The sequence below is a fragment of the Sinocyclocheilus grahami genome, unplaced genomic scaffold (assembly GCF_001515645.1).
Source record: "Sinocyclocheilus grahami isolate Dianchi unplaced genomic scaffold, SAMN03320097.WGS_v1.1 scaffold56.1, whole genome shotgun sequence".
Classification (NCBI taxonomy): Eukaryota; Metazoa; Chordata; class Actinopteri; order Cypriniformes; family Cyprinidae; genus Sinocyclocheilus; species Sinocyclocheilus grahami.
In genome coordinates this window covers 2,160,953-2,179,775 of record NW_015505235.1, presented here as the reverse complement: position 1 = coordinate 2,179,775, position 18,823 = coordinate 2,160,953, and the positions used below count along the sequence as shown (strand labels likewise).

The 18,823-nt window shown below is 37.1% G+C and overlaps 3 protein-coding genes across 3 annotated transcripts in view; 2 read left to right on the top strand and 1 right to left on the bottom strand.

The window, feature by feature from the left end:
- Window positions 1-323: 323 nt before the first annotated feature.
- On the top strand, window positions 324-3,643 carry foxm1 (forkhead box M1). The gene is made up of 6 exons (XM_016270357.1): window positions 324-507; window positions 588-716; window positions 804-863; window positions 1,133-1,190; window positions 1,282-1,466; window positions 2,388-3,643. The coding sequence occupies exons 1-6, from the start codon at window positions 385-387 to the stop codon at window positions 3,141-3,143; spliced, it is 1,311 nt and encodes a 436-aa protein (XP_016125843.1). The 5' UTR covers window positions 324-384; the 3' UTR covers window positions 3,144-3,643.
- Window positions 3,644-5,092: 1,449 nt separating this feature from the next.
- LOC107583968 (cystine/glutamate transporter) lies at window positions 5,093-11,858 on the bottom strand. The gene is made up of 13 exons (XM_016270354.1): window positions 11,818-11,858; window positions 10,138-10,402; window positions 8,753-8,879; window positions 8,562-8,677; window positions 8,339-8,464; window positions 7,807-7,906; window positions 7,675-7,719; window positions 7,471-7,594; window positions 7,282-7,385; window positions 6,245-6,341; window positions 6,023-6,172; window positions 5,764-5,941; window positions 5,093-5,220 (listed from the first exon to the last, which is right to left on the bottom strand). The coding sequence occupies exons 2-13, from the start codon at window positions 10,379-10,381 to the stop codon at window positions 5,156-5,158; spliced, it is 1,476 nt and encodes a 491-aa protein (XP_016125840.1). The 5' UTR covers window positions 10,382-10,402; window positions 11,818-11,858; the 3' UTR covers window positions 5,093-5,155.
- A 1,085-nt stretch (window positions 11,859-12,943) lies between these two features.
- The window catches only part of LOC107583966 (phosphoacetylglucosamine mutase-like), a 7,894-nt gene continuing 2,014 nt past the window's right edge, over window positions 12,944-18,823 (top strand). The window contains exons 1-9 of the mRNA XM_016270352.1: window positions 12,944-12,987; window positions 13,478-13,686; window positions 13,796-13,980; window positions 14,783-14,850; window positions 15,035-15,168; window positions 15,250-15,445; window positions 16,513-16,670; window positions 16,760-16,843; window positions 16,933-17,031. Of these exons, the coding sequence (XP_016125838.1) occupies window positions 13,480-13,686; window positions 13,796-13,980; window positions 14,783-14,850; window positions 15,035-15,168; window positions 15,250-15,445; window positions 16,513-16,670; window positions 16,760-16,843; window positions 16,933-17,031 (1,131 nt within the window). The 5' untranslated portion in view covers window positions 12,944-12,987; window positions 13,478-13,479. The remainder of the gene's footprint in view (window positions 12,988-13,477; window positions 13,687-13,795; window positions 13,981-14,782; window positions 14,851-15,034; window positions 15,169-15,249; window positions 15,446-16,512; window positions 16,671-16,759; window positions 16,844-16,932; window positions 17,032-18,823) is intronic.

Below are 18,823 nucleotides of genomic sequence, written 5' to 3'. Positions count from 1 at the left end.
TTTGTATGAAAATACAAAGTTATAGATCTTATTGTAAATAATACTTCTGTGCATATGTTTCATTTTCAAAAAATGTTTTGACCCCGCAATATTTCATTAAAATGTCATAACTGGATCTTGCGGTGAAAACGACAGACTGGACTTCTCAAATCATTTGGTCTTGGATTTATGCCACAATACGGAGGAAAAGATCTGTCACTGCTTCCGTTTCATTGCAGCTTTACAAATTGGTTAATAAATATGGTATAATAATGTTTTTTTTATATATATATTTAGTTTTTTTAAATTTCATTCTTAAAAATAGTTTGTTTGCTTCCTCATAAGCAGCCCAAAGCTCCAGAAAAGGAGAAGGACCCTCTGTCAGAGAGACCCCCATATTCCTACATGGCTATGATCCAGTTTGCTATCAACAGCAAGAAGAACCGACACATGACCCTGAAGGAAATTTACAACTGGATCGAGGATCATTTTCCGTATTTCAGAAATGTTGCCAAACCCGGATGGAAGGTAGTGTGTAAAACCAGTAGAGTTTCAGTTTACATAAACCTCTCGTGTAAGATTTCTGAGTGATTAAACTTTTTTGTTAGAATTCCATACGTCATAACCTCTCACTACATGACATGTTTGTCCGGGAGACATCTCCCGATGGCAAGATCTCCTATTGGACGATTCGACCGGAAGCAAACCGCTGTCTTACTTTGGACCAAGTTTACAAGGTGTGTATCCCTTACTGTGCAACTGTGTTCATATGCGATTTTATGCTTCAAATGTGGTCATCTCTTATTTCCTGGCTCGTCCCACAGCCTTTGGTTGACACAGTGACCCCCACTTGCCCTCAGATCCCACAAGTTGGTTTCAATAAAGTAAGACCCTTTTTCCTTCTAATTCGTCCTCTCATGACAGATCGTCAGGGCGTAAGACAGGGACCAGTCTCTCTACTTCTCCAGGAATCACTTATTTTATTTCAGAGACAGTCAGACAGAAGGAAGAACGTTCAGCTCGAGATCATCGCATGTTTTGTTCTTTTAATCATCTGAGAGTCATCAAAAAGGCAGACAGTATTGCGACTGCAGTTAGATTGAATGCCACACTTTGTGTGAAAGTAAAGAAAGTGTCTTTTTGTTCTCCGTAGCAACAGAAGAGAGGTCCTCCGGAGCTGAAGAAAGCCATACCTCCCACGGGCGGCACGGGTGAGTGTTGGCTGGATGAGAGGGGATGAATGTCTCCGCATGTGTGACAAGTTTGTTTTCTGACAGTCGTTTTATCTCTGCTTGTCCTCAGAGAGGAAGATGAAGCCGCTTCTGCCTCGGACTGACTCGTACCTGGTTCCCATCCAGCTTCCTCTGGGTCAGTCACTCTTCCTGCCCTCCTCCAGTCCTGCGACTCTCGCCACTCCTCCACACGCTCCGAGCTCCTCCACTCCCAGCTCCAGCGGTGCGATCAAGAGGGTCCGAATTGCCCCTAAGGTACACCCTAAATGTTTAAATGAATGAATCTAACAAAAACTTTCCTAGGTCATATTTCATCAAAAGAAAAAAAAGTTATATTATAGAAAAATTAAACCTTTTTTTTTTTTTCTCAGTGGTGATTCTGATTACTGTAATATATGCAGTTTTTTCCCCAGCATAATTTTAAATGCAGTACAGCACACATGACCATTATGTGTCAATACTTTGCTATGGAAGAGATAAATATTTAATTATTCATTTATAAAATAATTTTTCCCATATTTATTTGGTTGCATGTTATTCACTCATTCATTTTACGTGGGGAAATACTACTGAAAATCTAGCCTTAATCAGATTTTAATGGTCATTTACCTGTACTGATCCAAGCTGATCTAGATAGTTGATCAGCTGGCTTTGGGCTTGTAAACCGTTTTAAGAGCAGTCAACAAGGATTTGGATAGCTCCTAATATAAAGCCTGTTTATTTAAAAAAAACGGGTCATATTTCATCCTGCTATAAAAAAAAGTACCTTAAAAATGTGTAAAATAGTTTAAATAAATAAATTAAGCCTATTTTGTGATTACTGTAATACAGTCCATTTTTTAGCAGAATTTTAACAACAGCACAGCAAACACTATCATTAAGTTAGTATTAATTTATTGTAAGTACACTGAATTGGAAACACTGAATTTCAGCCCTGCAGGAAAATGAGCTAAAACCAGACTTTAAACTAATTAATAATCTGATCCAGGCTGATCTAGATGGTTGATCAGTTGGATCTTTACCTGGTTTTGGGCTGGTAGACCACTTTAGTGCAGCCAACAAATCAATTATGGGGTTTGGGGGGGGGGGGGGGGTTGTTCAGCTGGGAATTGAAAAGAGTGTAGAAATGAATTAGAGTAAGGTCTGATTGTTTAACGCTTGTGTGTGTTGTGAAAGGTCTCACAGATGATGCTGTGTGCGTCCACCTCTCAGGACATTAAGGAGGAGCCTGTGAGCGTGTCTGTGACTCCCGAAGCTCTGCCCTCCAAAACCAGACAGCAAGAAAACAGCAGCTCCCGCCGCAAACAGCGTCTAGTCCTGCCAGCCACCGAGGAACCCGTCCTGCTCTACCCCGACAGCACTCTCTTCGACTCGGGCGTGGTCTCCGACGTCTCCACCTTCCAAGACACTCACGATCCGGAGCCCGAGCCCTCCTGTAAACCCGACCCCGACAGCCCAAACAGAGAATACACTTTTAAAACGCCCATCAAGAGCAGCCACCCTTCCTCGTCCACACCCAGTAAGCTTCCCGCAGTTCTGGAGCCCTGGAGGATCACTCCCGTCAGGAAGGGAGGCGTGCTGGACTTCAGCCCCATCCGTACACCCAGCGGGCCACAGCTCACCCCGCAACGGCACGAGCACACGCCTTTCAGCTTCAACAGCACGCCTTTCAAAGAGCTGCCACTCTTCAGCTCCCCTCGAGAGCTGCTCACCTGCTCCAGACCCTCTCCGAGACGCTCCAATGCGACCTGCTCCAGAGAGCTGCTGCAAGAGGGCGCCACCAACCGCTCTCTTACCGAAGGCCTCGTCCTAGATACCATGAATGACAGCCTGAGTAAAATCCTAGTGGATATCAGCTTCCCCAACCTGGAAGATGATGATCTCGGCATGGCAAACATCAGCTGGTCCCAATTTATCCCAGAGCTGAAGTGACTCCCATTCCTTTATCCGAGCTACTCACACTTCCTTCACTGCCTTTGATTCTTATTTACTTGCTATTGATCTCTTAAGTATTTTCTTCATTTCTGTTGCTATTTCACTGCCTTCTACTGTACATGTTTGTGTTTTGGATGTGTAGGCCTTTATTTGCGAGCAAAACTGTTAGTGACGAATGTACTTAGATAAGATTAATTTGCACAAGTTGTAATATATAAATATGAGTGTGTGTGTGTGTGTGTGTGTGTGTGAGAGAGAGAGAGAGAGAGTGTATTATAAGTGAACATACAGATTTACCAGATTAATTAAATTACACTACCCAATTTTACAGTATTTCTTTGTTTTGGAATGATTTTGAACACCTTGGATTAGCCAGAGAGACTGACGGTAAAAATATTTTTAAGAGAACTTGGGGTGTAAAATAAACTTGCATTCAAATTAAAGGGATAGTTCACCCAAAAATGACAATTCTGTCATTTACTCACCCTCCACTTGTTCCAAACCTGAGTTTCTTCTGTTGAACACAAAAGAAGATGTTTTGAAGAATGTTGGTGACCAAACAGTTGACGGTAGCCATTTTTTTATGGTACCGGTACTAGTATTTTTTGGTTACCAACATTCTTTAGAATTTCTTCTTTTATTCTCAACAGAAGGAAGAAATGTACACAGGTTTGGAACAACTTGAGGGTGACTAAATAATGACAGAATTGTAATTTTTGGGTGGACTGTCCCTTTAATGGTGGTTTGCTAATTGCAGATGGTCATGTAAGTGTTGCACTGTACTAGAATTTGCCAGTCATTCATCTGGAGCGGTTTATAACATCCATAATGTGTTTTCATGGTTACAAGCATGTCAGAATAGTGACTCATCTCTGCTGCTGCTGCTTTTCTGCATTCATTTGTTTTTGCTATTAAGAACGATTTAAGACTGTGTTCTGAATGTTGGATATGACCAAGATGAGAGTTTAAAATGATTTGTGATGTATTGCAAAGCTTTTAATGTTGATTTGCATATGTTGAGTAACTAGTGAGTATGCGCAGAGTTCATATATGCTTAGAAGACTACCATCAAAATGTAGCTGTGTTAATTCATGATACATTGTATTGCATTATTCCAATGTAAAAACAGCAAGATGCCATAAAAATATACAAAAACTAAACGGTTGACAGATTTTTAGTGTTAAGTACTATTTACTAATAATAGTACATTGATGCACAGACATTTGATACTTGGTTTCTGTAAGAATAATGTCATGATGTAATAATCAACTATAACATTTCTCAACAGCAAATATTTTGGTGATACAAACAAATGTCCCATTCAGACCCTTTGCCATTGAAAGAACCATTTTGTACTATTTTTTGAAGACTGTTAAAATATAAAAGTTATCTACTTGGCATTTTACTTATGTAACAGGCTTTAACCAGAAACACCCATTGTAATTTCCAACAAAGCATACAATTTGGTTTCTCTTCCTACTGTACTTTCGTTTTGAGAATAAAGGGATACTTTATACAAACACATTTGTGAATTATTACGAAATGGTCCTTAAAGGGATAGTTGACCAAATGAAGCAATCGTATCTCTTCACATTAAGACTTGCATTACACTGCTTCATTTTAGGACAAAGCTTTGGTTACATTAATGTTCAATGGAGGAACAGAAACATCTCAGATCTCATGAAAAGTATCTTCGTTTATGTTTTGAAGATTAACCGAAGTCTAATGGATTTGGAATGACATGATAGTGAGTAAATTATCACAGAATATTCATTTTTGAGTGAACTATCCCTTTAACCCAACAGCATGACTTGCCAGGACATAGTCCTGTCTTTGATTTGAATATAAACTAGATGAAAATATAAGTGATGCTTGCACTAATGGATAGGGTGCAAGGATGTTGCTATGCGGATGCTAGGGTGGTTAGGGCTAATAGTAATAGCAAACACCACTAAAATGGACTTTGATGCCCTTTGCAACACTCAGGTCTGTAGTTTGGTGAAGCTCCATCAGTACGTCTGAACTTCCTGCTGAGTCACTTCCAGGAATATCTGCAGATGTAGGCTTAAATAATCTGCACAAGAGGAAATAGAGGTCAATCATTGGCTCTTTTCTGACCTTTGAGTAGAGCCATATTTACGGTATGTTTCTATTGGAATGAAAACGAGGCTTTGAGTAATAGAAATGCAGTGCGTTCAGTGGATTGTATGTTGTTAAACAACATACCGATTTTTCAGCTGACGAAACGTCTTTCCGAAAAAGACTAAGTAGACAAAAACTGGTTTTGAAACTTTATACAGTGAGTGCCATTGTAAAGATCCCTCACAGCCTTGTTTCATCAGTGTTAAATTTAATATGGCGTGTAATCGGACTCTACGATCTATAGCAATGAATGTTTAGCAAATGTGTAGTTAACTTTTTTTTTTTGCCTATTGTTTACCATTTGTATCACTAAAGTTTTACTACAAATGCCATTGTTAAACTATGGTTAGTGTAGCAAATGCATGCTATTTTGTAGTTACCACGGTTTAACTGGAGTAACCATGTTTTTTTTGTAGTAAAACCATGGTTAATTTTCGTAAGGGTAATAAATGTATTTTGCGTTAACGTTACTCACTGAAGGCTTTTTTCCAGCGTTCGGGTATGTATGACTTCTTGACTGTCAGGTAATACACAGGTACTCCTGATAATGTGAGGGCACAGCTGCCGCCTGTATTCCAGGGGTCCGAATACAAGGACAGGCCCACGATGAAGAAACACACTATGGTAAAGATCACCACAACTGCCAGAGGGACCTGAACACAGTCAACACAATGTTTAATTAATACAGTGACAAATTCCTATTAATAAATCAGTAATGAGCCATTTAAATGGACCTTGAATGGTCTGGGATGATCTGGAAATCTGTAGCGGTGGATGATCATTCCTAATGTGGCCAAGGCAATGAAAAGCCAACGCGAGAAGGATGCAAAGTTGATCAGTTGAAAGATCTCTCCTCTCACCATCATGATGATCACCACAGGATACTGCAAACATCAGAAGAAACGTAAACGGGCATTAAGGAACTGGGAGAAAAGGATGAATGGATGTGATTGTACCAAACATAGCACAGCTGGCAGTGGTGTTTGTCTGCGGATATGGATCATGGAGAAGATAGCTGGTAAGTGACCCTCTCTGGCTCCCACAAACAACATCCTGCAGAAAGACAGTTATAAAATCTTAAAGGAATAGTAGTCCCAAAAATGAACATTTGCTGAAACATTACCCTCAGGGCCTCAGGCCATCCAAGATGTAGATGAGCTTGTTTCTTCAATGGTGCATATTTGGAGAAATTCAGCATTACATCACTTGCTCACCAGTGGATCCTCTGCAGTGAATGGGTGCCGTCAGAGAGAGCAAACTGCTAATAAAAACATCCCAGTAATCCACAAGTAATCCACACCACTCCAGTCCATCAATTAACATCATGTGAAGAAGTGAAAACCTGTGTTTGTAAAAAAAAACAAATCCATAATTAAGGTGTTTTAACTTTAAATCACTGCATGGTTGATAGTCCATAATAGCGCTTCCTCCAGTGAAAAAGTCGATCCCCTGATGTTGTCTCACATTAAAATCCACCCACACATTTGTTTAGAACTGTTTTGGACTGTTTTTGCTTGTAAATGGGTTTAATATGTGCATATTTCTCTCCTGAAGCAGTGACGAGACAGCTTTTTTACTAGAGAAAGCAATCGAAGACTCATATTTTACCCACAAGCAATGGTTTGAAATGAAAAACGTCTTAATGATGAATTAGTTTCTTACAAACACACAGCTTGTCACTTAACAAATTGTTAACTGATAGACTGGAGTCCTGTAGATTGCTTGTGGATTATTGTGATGTTTTTATCAGCTGTTTGGACTCTCATTCTGACGGCACCCATTCACTGCAGATGATCCAATGGTGTGCAAATGATGTCGAAACAAACTCATTTACATCTTGGATGGCCTGAGTGAGTAAATTTTTAGCAAATGTCCATTTCTGAGTGTACCATTCTTTTAAATTTTAACTGGTCAAAGTTAAAGACTACTACAAAGATAAAACATACTTTTAGATGCAAAACATCTTTTGGCTTTGCATTTCTGAGATCCTTACCTAGGTGAACTAAAAAATCCTCCATTAAGTGTTCCAAGGCAGGAAAGAGCGACTAATACTGGTATTGCTGGAGCTACACCCTGCAGAGCCCGACTTGCAAATGTCTGCGGTACATTAAGGAGAGCACAGCCTTGACATTTACTCTCCAAACTAAAGCCTGTAATAATATCTCCAAAGACCACTACTAACCACTGCCACGGCATCTGACATCAGTAACTCATTCGCGGTCATAATGGTGTAGTAAGCCACATTGATCAGCACGTAAAACACGGTAACAGTCACCATAGAGAAAACGATGGCCAGTGGGATGGTTCTAATAAGGATATATGAGAAATTGATCTAAGAGCTTTTATATATTAATAATAATTGGGGGGGGGGGGGGGGTCTGAATACCTGTTTGGATTAATTACCTCTTCAGTTATGAAATTTAAATAAAACCTGTAAGCAAAAAGAAACACTTTTACATTATTTTGGAAATCCCTTCCTTTAGATTTTTATATGTTTGACACTGCTGCTAATACCCACCATCCACCATATGCATAAAGACCTGAATAAAAGGCCAGCGGCAGTTTGGTCAGAGATAAAGAATCTGAGTCAAAGGCATTCCGGAAATTTTCAGTTTTCCCTGAAATAGAAAAATTTGAAATATCAAGTCGATTTGCTGCCTCTCGTCTTATAATGTATTCAGGTCCATTTTTGACATATAAAAAATTCATACATTCATAAAAAATGTATAGGAATCAAACCTTTGAAATGAGCCAAAACTATCAAAATGAATTAGGAAATGTTTATTTTAATTAAAAAAAAATAATAAAATAAAAAGTTTAAGAGATATAAAATTATACTTTTTGCATTCAGTTCTGTTTGACCAGAGTTTAAACTGAGGCTTTACAAATTATGTTTTTTTTTTAAAAACAACACCAACAACTTAGCCCCTTTTGAATTTCTCACACAGGTTTATGAAAGTAAAATGAATATATGTTTTGTTTGAAAACATTCCAGAGTAATCCTAAATGAATACTGTATTGCAGCAGATAAAACAGCATGTGTCTCTTACCATTGACCAGAGCCATGATGCCCGGGATGATGATCAGAATCAGAGCAAACATCTTGATGAAGGTCAGCAAGACCTGTGTACGAGCTGCCAACGTCACACTCCAGCAGTTCACTGCCGCCACAAACGCTAGGCAGAACAGTTTATAGTTTTACAACATCATTTGTAGTTTTTTGACAGATTTAGATGTTTAGACTAAAGTAATCAATAAAGTAACGTCACTCACTGACTCCCAGCATGCTGACGATTTTGACCAGAGCTGTTGGAGCGACACACGGCATGAATAACGGCTCCACTACATACTGGCCAAAAGCCAGAGACACGTATGTGGCCACTGCGGGTCTGAAGTGACATTATGATTGGACTCACTCCGGTTCTGTAAACACAGCAAAATACAAACACTACATGCACACTCACCTGATGAAAATGAACTCAATCCACAGTTGCAGGAAGGCAGGCAGGGGCCCCAGGGTCTCCAACAGGTAAGTGTAATGACCACCAGATTTTCTAAAGCTCGTGCCCAGCTCAGCATAACATAAAGCACCTGAGGAGAACATGCTATATGTCAAAAAATGGATTTAACTTGGATTAAAAGTTATGTTTTGAACACAAAAGAAGATATTTTGAAGAATGAGTTGATAGTACCCATTGACTTCTATACTATATACAATGGAATGGCTACTGTCAGCTGTTTGGTTACTATATCATTCTTCAAAATATCTTCTTTTGTGTTCAGCATAAAACAGAAACTCATACAAACTTGAGGGCAAGTAAATGATGACAGAATTTTCATTTTTGGGTGATTAATGATGGACAGGTGAACCTAATCAGTAACTAAGGAAAGTAACTAAGGCATGTTAAAGGCTAATCTAAAAGAGCAAACATGAAATCAAGATGCAAGAACAAAAATCCAACTAAACAAAACATAACCCTGACAGATACTTTTTTCCAGGATTCCTTGATAAATAAAAAGAACAGCATTTATTTGAAATAGAAATCTTTTGTAATGTAAATATCTTATCGTCACTTTTGATCAATTTAATGGGTCCTTGCTAAACAAAAGTATTATTTCTTCTCGTAATTCTTGTTTAGCCCAAACATTTGGATAGTAGTGTAAAATATTAAGCAGCAAAAACTGTTTTCAACATTGACGTTAATAAAAAAGATCAGAATGATGTAATCAGTAACTAAGGAAAGTAACTAAGGCATGTTAAAGGCTAATCTAAAAGAGCAAACATCAATCAAGATGCAAGAACAAAAATCCAACTAAACAAAACATAACCCTGACAGATACTTTTTTCCAGGATTCCTTGATAAATAAAAAGAACAGCATTGATTTGAAATAGAAATCTTTTGTCTATTATATATACATATCTTACCCTCACTTTTGATCAATTTAATGGGTCCTTGCTAAACAAAAGTATTATTTCTTCTCGTAATTCTAGTTTAGCCCAAACATTTGGACAGTAGTGTAAAATATTAAGCAGCAAAAACTGTTTTCAACATTGACGTTAATAAAAAAGATCAGAATGATTTCTGAAGGATCATGTGACAATGAAGACTGGAGTAATGATGCTGAAAATTCAGCTTTGAAACAAAGGAATAAATGACATTCTACAAGTATAATAAAACATAAAAAAGTCATTTAAAATGTGATTATTAATACACAGTGTTACTGTTTTTACAGCATTTCGCTCAGATAAATGCAGCCTTGGTTGAGCATAAGAGACTTCTTTCAAAATCATTAAACATTATTCAAAACTTTTGACCAGTAGTGCATAAGCACCGAAGATGTTCCTCACCAAAAGTGGAGAGGACGCCACACAGAGCCCAGACCAGCAGGGACAATCCCACACTGCCCGAATTCATCAACACGCCTTTGGGGGCGATGAAGATGCCGCTGCCCACCACAGTGCCGATGATGAAGGAAATAGACGGCAACAGGCCTATACTCCTCCTGAGATGAACTGCATCGTCTTTCACTGTCTTATCTGTACCTTCATCTGACACTTTATCAGTGGCCGACTCTCTTTTAGAGGCCCTCATCTCTTAGTGGCTGATATAGCTCTTAACAAAGAATATACACACATAATTTGCACCAAAACAAAAATCATAGTACACAAACAAGAAGACATATGAAACTTTTCAGTAGGAGTGATGTTCATCATACACTTAAAAATAAGGTTCTAAAAGAGGGTTTTCATGTCAGTGCCATAGAAGAACCATTTCTGGTTCTTTTTCAGTGAACCGTTCTTAAAAGAACCACTTTTTTCTTAGCAAACTATTTCCACTATAAAGAACCTTTCCCAGCTAACGGACCATTCTCAGAACGTTTTGGCAAGGTTCTCAATGTTTTGAACAAATGTTCTTCCATTAACATTAATAGAACATTTGTTCAAATTATTGTATAGCGATGCTATAGAATAACCATTTTGGATTCTCCAAAGAACCTTTCAGTGAACAGTTCTTAAAAGAACCAATTTTTCACTATAAAGAACCGTTTGTCCAATAAAAATTTCCAAGGATGTTTGAGGTTCTTCATGAAACCATTGATGCCAGTAAAGAGCCTTTATTTTCTGGTATTTCTCTAAAAACATTTGCACAACAATGTCATTTATACATTGTTCATGGAACTTTATTTATGAAAAAGTTTTAGTTTAATGTCTGTCTGAAGCTTTTTACAATCAAAAGTAATGTTACATAATGTTTGCAAAATGATGACATTCAAAACCTTTTTTACAAAAAAAAACGTTTTAAAACATTTATAAATCTGGATGCTTTAAATATTCAACATTCAGAAATAATGTTTTTATAACTTAATAGTAACATTAGCTAAATGTTCTTATGTTGTTACATATTGTTAGCTGGGTTGTGAAATAGAAAGTTTCCATGGGAGTTAAAGATTCTTCATGGAACCACAAATGCCAATAAAGAAATTTTTTTTAACTCGTAAAAACGTTATTAAATCACATTTTGTAAACATCCTAAATATTTCAAACACAAATGCAAATCTTCATTTGTGACCCTGGACCACAAAACCAGTCATAACGGTCAATTTTTTTGAAATTGAGATTAATACATCATCTGAAAGCTGAATAAATAAGCTTTCCACTGATGTATGGTTTGTTAGGATAGGACAATATTTGGCAGAAACTCAAAATCTGAGGGTGCAAAAAAATCAAAATACTGAGAAAATCTCCTTTAAAGTTGTCCAAATGAAGTTCTTAGCAATGCATATTACTAATCAAAAATTAAGTTTTGATATATTTACGGTAGGACATTTACAAAACATCTTCATGGAACATGATCTTTACTTAATATCCTAATGATTTTTGGCATAAAATAAAAATAGATCATTTTGACCCATACAATGTTTTTTTGGCTATTGCTACAAATATATCCCAGTGACTTAAGACTGGTTTTGTGCTCCAGGGTCACATTTAAGAAAAATATGACACCCATCAATTATTTTTTCTACTCACCAGTCAGAGGTAGTAAAGTAGAAGTTTCCTCTCTATGCAGCTTGTTTTGCAGCTCTGTTCATGCAGAGTAACCCTGGAGACTCATCATCCAGCTCAGAGCTCAGGCCAGGAACAAAGCCACCAGATTCATCAACACCAGCAATTAAAGCCTTTTAGACAGGGAAAGCCATGTGCCATTGTGCTGTGTATGTGTGTAGGTACAGTGTGCGCAGCGAGACGCAAGAATCTACCATGAGGACCTCCTCTTCTTGTTGAAGCAGCTGCAAAGTTCACTTTTCTTCAGCAGCAACATAAAAACAAACAAAAGTTGACTACAGAGAGTGCATAAGAATCCGCACAGGTTACTGAAAGCTCTTTCAGCACATGCTACAGAGTGTTAGTTTGTGTGTGTGAGGGTCAGTCCTCGCTGAAGTTAACTGTTATTGGCCACTATAGGACTAGGGCCACCGACTTTCTCTCTCTCCTTGTTCTGTGTCTGGCTGTTTACTTCAGTTTGTCAGACATCAGACATGTGTGTTAAAGTCTTTTTGGAACCGTGAAGGGTCTCTATTGTGTTTTTCATTTTCTGTTCAACACTATGTGCCATGAAAAGCACGAAGTTTGTTAAAAAATGACAGGCATAAACATCTGAGAAGCCATTCCTCAATAGTGAAATGGGAACAGAGTTATAACATCTGCAGCAACATCATGTTTTCGGAACATGTTTACACAGCTGATAATGAACCAAAAAATAAATAACAAAAATGTAGTGCTGAAAAAGTATTAAAAAATATTTGAGCATCCTCACTATAAGTCAGTTCTTGAAGTTAAAGACATTAAATGAATGAATGAATTAAAATCTGATGTGACTGAGTTTGCTGAAATAAAGAATTCATTATAATAATTGTATAATTAACAATAATTATCATACCTGTGATGAGAAATTTATCAAGAAATAATAATATTTTTGTTCATTTAAATCCAGTATCTCAGGAATAACAATGCAAATTCTCGGTTAGCACACACTGCAAACTTTTAATATAATTAGACTTTGATCTGTGAGTTAAGCTAAACTGATTTGATTAAAATATGCATGTTCCTGAGTACGTCAGGAAAGGGGGCGTGGCGACGTGCGTCACTGTAGCACGTAATCCGGGAAGTAGGAAGTGCTTTAGTCGCAGAAGCAGCAGAGTGAGTATAAACTTCATCAGCTGTGTTCATATTAAAATGAATTAATGCCAAATAACAAAAACAGCTGTTATTAGCTTGCATATGTCTTGTTTTCGTTTGCAAGTCCGGATAATGTTTGCAGTTGTGCGATTAGGAATTTCATTCATTTCAGACTGAATGAAGTTATTATTTGTAATAATTGATTGTAGTAATTGTAATAATTCTAAAAAAAAAAAAAAAACTTTACTTGGAAAATCTAAATTGCTAATTGTTGTTTATCTTGGGATTGGTTTATTAATTTTGTTGTTTTGGTTATTGCATATACAGTATGTGCATCATAAATCACAAACTGCTTGGGGTTTTTAATTCTTAATACATTTTTATACAATAATTATTATATGCAGTGGTTTAATGTTAATCACAGTGGGTGATCCTGTTATTAAAGTTGAAAAGAATATAATTTAATCAAAATAAATGAATCAAGCTAAGTCGTTTACGTGTTTGTTTTCAGAGATGGCTCAGTTTGAGGAAGTATCTCAAAAGTCCAAGCTGCATCCGAAGCCGGAGGGCCTTGCGTTGCAGTATGGCACAGCTGGATTCCGCACTCACGCCAAACATCTGGATCACATCATGTTCCGCATGGGGCTGTTGGCAACTTTGAGGTCCAAAAAGACAAAATCCACCATTGGAGTCATGGTGACCGCCTCTCATAACCCAGAAGTAAGAAACGCACCCATCTGTGTCCACATTTACTGTCATAACATAAGAATAGTGCAGCATTTTTCACTTTCCGAGAACGTTCCTGCAATGTTATCCTCATTATTTTCAGGAGGACAATGGGGTGAAGCTTATTGACCCCATGGGGGAGATGGTGACAGCGGTGTGGGAGGGATACGCCACACAGCTCGCTAACGCCGAGCAGGACTCTCTTCTCAAAGAACTGAAGGACGTTATTGAGAAAGAGGACATCGACATGAGCGAGCCTGCAAGCATCTACATCGGCAAAGACACCAGGTAGCCTGGCTTCTGTTTACACAGCGGGAAGGTTAACAAGAGTTCAAATTGAAAGCTTAAGTACGTAAAGAGAGAAGTTACCAAACCTGTAGACTTCATAGTGGCCAAGCCAGTAGATCAAGTCAGAAAACAGCCAACAGAGGTTTCACAGTCTGAAAATGTGATTGAACAGCCAGTGTAGTTGATTGTTATCATCATCAGGATTGATTTCATATACATATTACATACATATACCCTATTTCATTAAAAATCGAATAAGCGACACATACATGAGTACAGTTGTTTCAAGTATTACACATTGTACAAATGATCTGTTTTTGATGTTTTTTTTGTCATGCTGTTATTCTACAATTTCACTACTTTAGATATAGATCTATATTTTGTATTTGTTCTTGCACTTATTTTTTCAACGAGCCTCTGAATTCATTTGTAAATTAAATTAATATGTAAAAAAGAAAAAAATGTAATATGTAAAAAAAAAAAGTAATGTTAAGCAAAACGTAAATTAATGTTTTATAAATGATCAACCAGATCACAAAAAAGTTTCAGCATATGCTTTTTATTATCCAACTCTTTCTTACAAAGCATGATTTATGAGGTACATACAATCTTGTGTTGTAAAGAAGAAAAATATTATTCTTCTTAATTTGATAAATGATAATTTGATAAATGATATGTTGGTTGTTTTTCCTTGATTTACATTCCCTGTTGCGCTCATCTGTAGCATGTAAATTGATTGAATGTAATGTATAAAATGCATAATTTAAGTGTAGTATTTTATTTCTCTTTTTGTTTTCTTCAGACCAAGCGGTGCTAGTCTCTCTCGGGCTGTACTGGATGGCGTTTCCAGTTTGGGTGGCAAAACTCATGGTGTGGTTATGGATTTCAAAACTTTAATTTATTGATTATTTTGCTTAAAAGCTCATTTAAAGTTGTCTTGCATTTGCATTATTTTTTAGATTATAAGTACAGCTTGTTATGGCAGTACAAAGGTTGATGAATTGCTCTGTTGATTATATTGTGCCAGATTGATGGGTGTGTGTTTCTCTTTAAGACTATGGTCTGGTCACCACTCCCCAGCTGCATTATATGGTGTGCTGTTGCAACACGCATGGCTGCTACGGCAGTCCCACTGTTGAGGGCTACTACCAAAAACTCTCACAGGCTTTCCTTCAGCTCTCCCAGAATGTAAGCGAGACATAAAAACAGCGAGCATTAATGATGGTGATTATTTCTAGCATTATTTGCTTCCCTATTTGTATTCCAAAGGCCTCAAACTGCACCGATGATCAGAAGAGGCTTCTGGTGGATGGAGCCAACGGCATCGGCGCATTGAAGATGACAGAAATGGAGCCGTTTCTTTGCTCCAAACTGCACATGGTGCTTTCGAATGACAGCAGTAGTGGGAAACTCAACCACATGTGTGGAGCAGATTACGTCAAAGTCCAGCAGAACGCGCCTCAAGGTCTGTCTGAACTCCTTGAGGGGTGAAAACACATGGTCCTGTGAACGTCTCGGGAGAAAACTGCACCTCTGATCCCAGCAGGGAAAAACCCTTTCATATGAAGATGGTGCAATATTTGTGTTTGTATTAACCAAGATATTTTCTTTTATGATATAATGATAGAAGCCTTGAAAAACACTACACTACTAGTCAAAAGTGTGGAATAATTATGCTTTTTCTTTTAAATGTTTTTGAAAATGATTTTTTAAAAATGTTTATGCTCACCAAGGCTGTATTTTATTTTATTGTGCAATATTATCACAGTTTAAAATTACTGTTTTCTATGTATTTTAAGGTGTAATTTATTCCTGTGAATTTATTCAGCATCATTACTCCAGTTTTCAGTGTCACATGATCCTTCAGAAATCATTCTAATATGCTAATTTGCATCTATATTATCAATGTTGAAAATGTTTTTGCTTCTTAATATTTTTGTTTTGCATTTTTTAGGATACTTTGATGAATAGAATGTTCGAAAGAACAGCATTTATTTGAATTATACATTTGTGACATTGTAACATTAAAAATATCTTTACTCTCACTTTTATCAATTTAATACTTCACTGCTTAATTTATTTAATGGATATTTTTTTAAATCTTACCTATGCCAAACTTCTGAATGGTAGTTTATCACATTTTCCACAAAATCTTTAAGCAGCAAAAAAAATTTCAATATATACAAATGATAAGAAATGTTTCATGAGCAGCCAATCAGCATTTTAGAATGATTTCTGAAGGATCATGTGACACTGAAGACTGCAGAAAAAAATTCAGCTTTGCCATCACAGGAATTTTTAGACAATATTAAAACAGAAAACTGTTATTTTAAATTCTAATAATATTTAACAATATTTCAGTTTTGTTCTGTATTTTGATCAAATAAATGCAGCCTTGGTGAGCATATTAGACTTATTTTAAAATGATTAAAAAATCTTTGTTGTTATTATTATTCCAAACATTTGACCAGTAGTGCACATCATTCTTTCATACAGAATTATCAGAGAAATCTCTCACTTTTTTCTCTCGAGGTATGAATATGGGAGTAGGTGAGCGCTGCTGCTCGTTCGATGGTGATGCCGATCGCATTGTTTACTATTACACCGACTCGAAAGGCTGCTTCCATCTGCTGGACGGAGACAAGATCGCTACTCTCATCAGCACGTACCTCAAAGAGCTGCTCACACAGGTTCTACATGCTCAAACACGGTCTAAAATGAAAATGACCACATCCAAATAGGAATTCAGACATTAATTTTTTTCTGTGTGTGTGTTCAGGCGGGGTTGAACTTACAGATTGCTGTCGTTCAGACAGCATATGCTAATGGGAGCTCAACTCGCTACTTGGAGGATGTCATGAAGGTGATAGTCTACAAAATATCTCCTTTAACTCTTGTATGTAAGCTCAGTGTTTATAAGATATATCAAGGTGAGCTTTGACCTCTCCACAGGTCGCTGTATGCTGTACAAAAACAGGAGTGAAGCACCTACATCATGCGGCACAGGAATATGATATTGGAGTGTATTTTGAGGCTAATGGACATGGAACTGTGAGTTCACTGCAAAATAATTACATTTCTGTCATGACAGCTCTCGGAGGGATTGGCATGGTAATGTACATGACAATGTTAATGTATTTGGTCTTGGTGGAATAGATCTGCTGCGCTGTTGATGCGGCAGAGCAAGTACCAAGACTTGCTACTGCCAATACATCCACAACATGCTGCTGTGAGCATGTAAGAAATATTGCTGCTGCAAATATAACATACATGAAATAACCCCCATATAGCGTACATGAATCACCTCGTAGCAGATCTATACAGGTGGAGCTGGGGAAGATGGAGGGTTTCTGAAGCAAGCTGCAACTGCTACGGCAAGCACTAGTCATATATTTGAATGTTGAGCAGTGAACTCATTGGCTACCGACACAGGGGGGAACCAGTCAGCTGTGCCATGCGATAATGATGTCATTAGGTCAGATTGAGTTAGACCTATCAGACTGCGCCATCTAGAGTTTCATGCCAGAACTCTGTATTTTATAAATAAGGTAGAAAAAAGTATACAAGTTGGTTGAGGGGTTTTGATTTGTAAATTCAAAAATGGCAGTGACACAATATTTTAAATTTAGAACTTTACATTTTACATTTAAAAATTAATGTTTTGAATTTAACATGTAAAACTACATTTTGAATTTATATTTTTACATTTAAAATGCGAAACTTTGTTTCAAAAGTGTACATTATTTTACATATTGAAATTCGAAATTATTATACATTTCAAATCCGTGTATCATTCGATCATTCGTTTTTTGATTTAATATTGAAAGTAGAAAAATGAGAAAACGGCTCCTTTTTCGTATTTTCGTTTTTTTCCAAAACACGAAAAACCAGAATTCAGCTTACATTTTCGTTTTTCGTTCTTTGGTGGAAAAATGAATAAACAGCTTGAATATTCGATTTCTACACGTGGGTGGGAATTAAACGCCCCTTTCTGCTGATTGGTCAGCCGAAGATCAAATCGTGCCTTCGCAGTATCACGCAGCAGAATAATAGTCCTCCGCTACTGCAGTTGTATGGATTCTTAATGCATTTATTGCAACTACATTTAGTCTTTTTTCATCAAACAAACTAATGAATAGCTCGACACAACTCGTACCGGGGCAGAGTCTAGACAGGGCTTTCTTCTGTGTAGATATAAATTCTATTCTTTGCATCAGCTGGGGATGGCAGGGTATGATATGACAGCTGTCTTAGCCTACCCTGCTCACCCAGTAAGTCTGTTTAAGTAATTAATTAATTTGTTTCAAAATAAATATTTTAAACACTAAGACAAAAAGGAAGGAATAATAAATTGGCTTGGGTATATATAGGCCTATAATGTTCATGCAAGAACTGTCATTCTGACTGACAACCGGAGAACAACAGATATTAAATAGCCTACTGTTAGAGTTATATAATGTAGTCTAAAATTTGTCATAATTGATATCTCAAAAGGATATGCTGCTGCCTTATATTTTATTTTCATAAAATATAATAGCTTGCCATTTTGGTTTGTTTCTCACCAAACCCTCAGAATACCTTCAGAATGCTTGGAATATATGCCACGAGATGCATAGGATTATTTTACGACAGATATGCATCCGCTTCCAAAAAAAAAAAGAAAGAAACTGAAGTCACCATTCTCTTCCATTAAATTGGCAAGTGCGAGCAGGAGATTTTTGTGTTATTAAGTAATAAGCCTTTAGAACAACATTAAGGTGAGTAGTCACTAGTTCACACAGTTCCAATAAATGGCGATGGGTTAAATAAACTCAATAAGCAGACAGACGCGACTACAGTCAAG